At 36.7% G+C, this 7,654-nt stretch overlaps 1 protein-coding gene across 3 annotated transcripts in view; it reads left to right on the top strand.

The window, feature by feature from the left end:
- The window catches only part of traf3 (TNF receptor-associated factor 3), a 17,856-nt gene extending 13,570 nt beyond the window's left edge, over positions 1–4,286 (top strand). The window contains exons 11-13 of one of the 3 annotated variants that reach the window (XR_008386817.1): positions 3–596; positions 1,619–1,942; positions 2,825–4,286. Coding sequence is in view for 2 of the 3 variants with exons in the window: in XM_053633391.1 (XP_053489366.1) it covers positions 3–574 (572 nt within the window). In the remaining variant the exon portion in view is untranslated. Of the gene's footprint in view, positions 1–2; positions 597–1,600 lie in introns of all 3 variants that reach the window. The other 2 variants (XM_053633391.1, XM_053633390.1) reach the window with 2 other exon arrangements.
- Positions 4,287–7,654: the final 3,368 nt, after the last annotated feature.

Here is a 7,654-nt window from a genome sequence, read left to right as displayed (position 1 = left end):
AGCCTCATTAGAGACCCAGATGTCGCGGCATGACGAGCTGCTCAGCGTGCATGACATTCGTTTGGCTGACATGGACCTTAAGCTGCAGGTGCTGGAGACGGCCAGCTTCAACGGAACTCTTATTTGGAAGATTCGTGACTACAGACGGCGCAAGCAAGAGGCAGTGGCTTCTAAAACATTGTCGCTTTACAGCCAGCCCTTCTACACGGGCTATTTTGGCTACAAGATGTGCGCACGCGTTTACCTGAATGGTGACGGCATGGGAAAGGGCACGCACCTGTCGCTCTTCTTCGTAGTGATGCGTGGTGAGTATGATGCTCTGCTGCCGTGGCCTTTCCGCCAAAAAGTGACACTCATGCTGATGGACCAGGGTCCTACACGCAAGCACCTGGGTGACGCCTTCAAGCCTGACCCAAACAGCAGCAGCTTCCGGCGGCCCACGGGGGAGATGAACATTGCCTCGGGCTGTCCACTCTTTGTCGCCCAGACCGTGCTGGAGAACGGCACCTACATTAAAGATGACACCATCTTCATCAAAGTCACAGTGGACACCTCAGACCTGCCTGACCCATGACACCTGGACAATTATCCCATTGGTCAGTACCACTGTCATTTTCATGTCACTGAAACTCAAAGTGCTAAATATTTTAAATAAATAGTTTATTGTTCTGTATCACACCCCTTATACTGTCACTTTAGGTCCAAAATCAGGTTTGAACACTCCTGAAGGTCTAGCACTAAAAAAAAAAAAAGAAATATAAATGCAACCGTAGCATAAATACAGGGTGATTCAGAAAAATCTTAAAACCTTTATGACACTACAACATTGTACCGCAGTTAGGTTCCTAATTCCGGACTGTAAAATGTATTCACTGCATCATCTCCACTTAAAACAGCAGTACTCTAAAGAAAACGAAAGGAAATTGTTGCCCATATGTGCTTACATTTTTAAAATTTCGCGGCATAATTTTAAATGACGGCATAACGGCAGGTTAATACGACGGTACTATATCAGTGTTGTGATATAATCATATCATGAAACGTTTTTTAAAGTATCATCGTTATTATCCGGAGTCAGTGCTTTTATAACTCCTTTTATTAAGCTCCTCTGGGATCTGACAGTTCTGCAAACACAACCTTTGGTCTTTGCAAGAAACTTTCCTTCTTAAAGAAGTGCTTCATAAAAGACCAGTGCAATCGAAGGGGAAGCTCGTTTAGCCCATATTTCTGACTCAAGATGGTGCTAGTGTTGTGTGTGACAACGTACTTTTAGTTATCAACATTGAAACCTTTTGTAATTCGATCTAGCTTGTTCCCAGTGAAATCAGGAATTCAGGGAAATGCTCTACTAGTATCAGTTAAAAGTGAACACATCTCATTTCAATTATACACATTAATATCGTTTGATTTTCAGCTCATTCCCTGATGATGAAATGTCATTCGAAAACTTTTGAATAGCAGTGTACACACACACACGCAAGAAATCAGTTATTAATTCGGGAGGCTTTTATCCAGTGTAGTTTTTATTGAATGATTTTGTTTGTTTTTTCCTCCCAACTTCTACCATTAGCATTGTAGCATTGTAACATTTTTATAACAGATTTTTCTATCATGCCAGAGGGCCCGGTGCTCATCATGGATGTTACGAGATCACAGGATTGGGAAAAACAGAGCAGGAACCGATGAGGAGAATCAACCAAACACGAGAGTGTGCCGAGAGTCTCAGGCTGGTTCTCCTGAGACGGTGTAGGCACAGTTTCTTGAGAGACAGATTGTGCTCTCCTTTGGATCATGACCAGGGTAGGGGAGGTCTCAGATAGCCACAGTGTTCAAGATGGAGCAGAAAGAGCGAAGGGGTTTCACCTCAAAGCAAACGAAAGTATATAATTGTCTGTGATGGTAAAGGTGCCAACATGCAGCACTGCCTTTCAGCCAGAGAAAAGTAAGAGGGACCTATTTGTTCTCTGTAACCTACATGTTACCCTTTTTAGGATATTAGCTTAAAAAGAAATAAATATTTCACTAAAAATTTTTTTTTTTTCTTCTAAATAAATAATTAAATCCGACAAATTTAATGAGTGGGCCTCATTTATCAATCTTTTAGTAAAGTAATGTGTAAATGTTTTCATAAGCCAAAACAAAACTAAAAATTCCTGTAAGATTATTTTTGCTAAATACTTTTCTTCATACTCCAGCGTGTTTGTTTATAAATGCCAGTCCACTGTTTTGCATTTAGTGATGCCCACAAAAAAAATGAAAGGGCTGAAAATAACTAAATGATGAAAGAGTAGTTAGTAGTTAATTAGTAGAGATGCACCGATCCTAAATTTCTTAGCCGATACCGGTACCCGATTATTCCGAGTGATATCGGCCAATACCGATAGTTCTGCCTTTTATACCTTCTTATAAAATAATAATAATTAAATCCACAATTCTGAAGGAAATGCATATAAAAACTTTATTCTCTCCATTTCAACAAGTTGTTTCACAGTAACTGGTCTCATAAACAGAAAACACATTACTCAAATTAACATTAACACATGAACTCAATTCTGAAGATTAAAGTAAGATTTCTGAACTTATTGAATGTTATTAATTCATAATAACATTTACTGAATTCTAAAAAACCTCCTGTTAGTCTCACATTCACTCACTACAAACAAAAGCATTTCTACTTCATTAACATCAAACTGGTAATATATAATATCAACTTTTTCATATATTAACATTAATTGAATATGAAATATACTACTCCTACAAATATATTTTTCTGTGCCATATATACTTTTTTTCTCAACTCATCTTCATTTCAATCTTTCAACAGTGTACTGGCGCTTTAATTCAGCCTGAGCAGTGCGGCAAAAAAAAAAAAAAATTGACTCAACGCGAAACTCCTGCTTCACTGCTGCAGCGTACGGTTTTAGCAGTGCAGAGATTACAAACTGCAGTTTTGTCATCATTCCACACAAGAGACATCATCTTTACTCACAGCACCAAATCGATGTGTTTTCCCACCCTCTTTTGATTGACAGGATATAATCGGCCCTGATCATCGGATGTTTTTAAACTATTGGACGATGCCCATAGCGTGAAAAATTACCTTTACAATAATAATCAGTAATCTGTATCGGCCGATACATCGGTGCATCTCTACTCCCAAGTGAAAAGTGTGCTAAAACTTCCTGTACCGCAGTTCTGCCATTGCAATACTTTAGCTACCATAGACACACACTAACTCTTTCTCCCTTTATAGGGTGCTATTTCTTTTCTCCTAACTGAACGGCTAGTGTTATTCGTCTTAATTTACGGATTGTTTTGGATCGCTTTCTTTCAAGTCATTAATATGAAGCGCGTTTCAACACTTTTCATTAAATTTGTGTGTAATTGAAATTGATTCATATATTTACGCAATTTTAAACTCGACCATGTGATCTGTATATAGTATCTCAGTAACTCATCAAATGATTGGCTTCTAATCGTATAATTGGCGATAATAATTCACCCTATTGAGTCCTTATATGTAAATTTAAACGAACTCTGGAGCTTTCGTAGGATCCTTTTTTTTTTTTTTTTCTTCACTAACTGGATTTTCCTGAATAGCACATTTATGATGTAAATGTTCCTATGAACAATTTTATGAATAGATTTGTTCGTATCCAGCTTGATAAATGAGGCCCAGTTTCTGTATTACAGGCTGTTGATCTGGCAGTTCAGCTTTTATATTCAGCGAAATAAAGATACTGTATATTCCACTGTATTCAGTGATGTTTGGTGTTTTCGTTAAAAAAAAAACAAAAAACCAACTTGTCAGTATCACGTGTCGAAGCATTCGTATAGCGAAGAACAATGTATAGAATGTGTTTTGTGCGTATGCTGGTAGAACTTTCTTTATTGGTTCACTGGTAATGGACCTGCACTGTAAAGCATGAAGATGAAAGGGATCCACAAAACACATTGGGCTAAAAGTAAATAAATAAATATAACTAAAAAATAAAATAAAAAATGATGCATGTAAAACCAACATATCGGAGTTTAATCTTCAGAATGTGTTTACTATTCTGACACATTATTTTTTGTAATGTTAAATATTGATGGATGCTGTGCATCAGAATATATTGTTCTTTTGTTAACACAGTTTGTAATACTAGTCTTTAAGACTACAGCTATGCTGGTCGAGACATTGACAGTAAACCAGATCACCCTTCTAGGATTTGCACAACTATGGTTTTTGTATATGTAATGCAAATGTATATGAATATTAAAAAAAAAAAAAACATTTTACCATATTCTTTTGTTGTCATTTGTGAATTAAGGTTAATTTAACTTGCCTCAAGTTAATCCACAGGTTCGGGTTAGGGTTTGTGTAAAACAAATTAAAACCCTCTTTTTTACAGATTAAAAAAAAAAAAAACCCTGGAAATTTCATGTTCATAATATTTTCTCCTTGAGATCCATAACATGGCCTACAAGTCAGCATTTATCATTAATATTAATGCATCCTGTATTTGCATGTGCCTTATTAACCCTTTCATTCATAAATGAGACTTTTTTTTTTAAATGAAGTTTATTACTCAGTTCTGCATAGACAGTCATATGATATTTCATATTTTCATTTTTACCTTAAAATCACTTTTATTAAAAAGGTATTCAACTGTCCACATATGTGGACACAATGCAAGTCGAACAAAAGTAGAAGAACACTGATTATAAAATACAGACTGTGTTTTTAAGCATCTTTGTGTCATTCATTAACTTTTAGCTGTAACATATTACATAAATATTTAACTGCAAAGAATTTTGAACTCCTTTAAAAAAAAAAACATTTCAATTTCATTGCAAAACGTTCAAATTTCTGAGGCTTAATCCACTTTCTATTAAAACAAGTCATTTCTGTTTTATTAAAAGATCCGGAAAGCAACAACACTTAAGGAGAGAACAATTAATAGAAACGTTTATGAATCTGTTCAGGCTTTGATGGCGCTTCAAGTCCTGTGACAGCGGTAGATATTGGCACTAAGACGTGGGTTATTCTTCTCTTATTTCTTGCTGTGAACTCCCCCAAAAGCAGTTCGCCCATAAATTCGCATAGAAATAGCACAAATTCGAATATACCTTCCTTTGTTCTTTCTTCTACATGTTATGGATCACAGCACACTCTTTTTCACTCCACCTTTGTACAACATCCTGACGATGTCACATGAATTATGTGGATTCTTCACCCTCAGGCTTCATTGTAAAATCCCCTGTCTGTTTCTGGCATTCTGCTGTCGTTGGCAGTAATTGTGTACACCTCACCTACTCGCTTCCTCAGTCCCTGACACAGAACTGGACTCAACTCGTTCCTCGTTGCAGTTGTCACTGTCGGCGTCACTGCACTTTGACCCCCCTCCATTCTGCAGTCTCTTCAGTCACGTTACTGTGTGTTTTAGATGACATGAACTCCCCCTGTTGGAAAATCAATACATCTGATGTACTACCAAAAAGTGTGTTGCTCTTTGAGCAAAAAAAAAGAGTATTTTTAATTATTATTTCTTCACATTTGTTTATAAAAAATTGTCATTTTGTAGAAATTTACAACCATTTATTCAAATACACCAATAAAAATAAATCCATGTTATTTGTTTGCAGTTATTTGATGTTATTTAGTTTGTAGTCACTGTTGTTCGGTATGATGTCCACACACAGCGACCTCCACTAATATTGGCACCCTTGGTAAATATGAGCAAAGAAGGCTGTGAAAAATTGTCTTTACTGTTTAACCTTTTGATGTTTTATCAAAAAAAAATTCACAAAAATACTCTGCTGTCATGGATATCATCAAACAATAATAAACAACAGTTTTATCAAAAAAAAATCTTTGTTAAATATAGGTGTGCAACAATTATTGGCACTCCTATGAATTCACATGAGAAAAATATATTGGAAGTGTGTATATAAAAGTATATTTACATTTTTTTTCATACACCTGGGTGATTAGGAACAGGAAATTGTTCAACCATGACTTCCTGTTTCACGGGGATATAAATATGAGGTAACACATAGGCCAAATTCCCTTAGTCATTCATAAGAATGGGTAAAACCAAGGAATAGAGCTGTGATGTGCGGCAAAAGGTTGTTGAGCATAAGGTTGTATGAATCAACCTGGAATTGAACGTGTGTCTGTATTTTCTCAACGCACTGTGAAGAGAATGGTTCGAGAGGCCAAAAAATCTCCAAGGATCACAGCTGGAGAATTGCAGAAGTTCGTTGCGTCTTGGGGTCAGAAAGTCTCCAAAACTACAATCTGAAGTCACCTACATCACCACAAGTTGTTTGGAAGAGTTTCAAGAAAAAAGCCTCTACTCTAAGTTGAGCATCTTCAGTTTGCCAGACACTACTGGAACTTCAAATGGGATCGGGTTCTATGGTCAGATGAAACAAAATAGAGCTTTTTGGCAATAAACACCAGAGGTGGTTTTGGCACACACAGAAATCGCTGTATGGAAAAGTACCTCATGCCCACGGTTAAATATGGTGGTGGCTCTTTAATGTTTTGGGGCTGTTTTTCTGCTAGAGGACCTGGGCATTTTGTTAGGATACATGGCATCATGGACTCTGTCAAATATCAACAGATATTAAATGAAAACCTGAATGCCTCTGGCAGAAAGATTAAAATGGGCTGTGGTTGGATCTTCCAGCAGGACAGTGATCCAAAACATACATCAAACTCAACGCAAAAATGGTTTACTGACCACAACATCAAGATCCTGCCATGGCCATCCCAGTCCCTTGACTGAAACCCATAGAAAACCTGTGGGGTGAACTGAAGAGGAGAGTCCACCAGCATGGACCTCGAAATTTGAAGGATCTGGAGAGATTCTGTATGGAGGAACGGTCTCAGATCCCTTGCCATGTATTCTCCAACTTCATCAGGCATTATAGGAGAAGACTCAGAGCTGTTATCCTGGCAAAGGGAGGTAGCACAAAATATTGACTAAAAGGGTGCCAATAATTGTGGCACACATATATTTAACAATCTTTTTTTTTTTCCTTTGGCTAAACCTGTGGGGTTTTTTTTTTTTTTTGCAATTGTTTGATATCCATGAGAGAGTATTTTTGTGATTTTTTTTTAACAAAAGATCAAAAGGTTAAACAATAAAGACAATTTTTCACAGCCTTCTTTGCTCATATTTACCAACGGTGCCAATATTAGTGAAGGGCACTGTGTGTGTGTGTATATATATATATATATATATATATATATATATATATATATATATATAAAGGTCTTTTTGAGAAGAAACTGTGAACATGTATATCAGTGGTATTTGCTGTGTTTTTGGTAGTCAGCTAATGTTGCATTTCAGAAAAATGTCTCATGACTGTAATTTTTTTGTTTTGGAGGATACAAAAAAATCTAATTTGGCTTAAAATTGACTAATTTGAGCTCTCCACAAAGAAGGACCATGCAGGAAAAGACTGCTTTGAGTCTTATTTCAGGCATGAGAAAATTCCACTAGGCTCAAACTCCCAAGCAGTCAAATTACGAGTCAGTGGAAAGCAGCTATCTCAAGACCTAAAATAGAAATATCGACCATTCACAGAACTGAAAAGGGAAATAAGATACGGCTGTTTTAAGACCTACTGCAGAATATGAATAAATGGGTCTTGTTGA

This window comes from Ictalurus furcatus, chromosome 9 (assembly GCF_023375685.1).
Source record: "Ictalurus furcatus strain D&B chromosome 9, Billie_1.0, whole genome shotgun sequence".
In the NCBI taxonomy this organism is placed as follows: Eukaryota; Metazoa; Chordata; class Actinopteri; order Siluriformes; family Ictaluridae; genus Ictalurus; species Ictalurus furcatus.
Note: the sequence above shows the minus strand (reverse complement) of the source record. Positions and strands in the feature narration are given on the sequence as shown.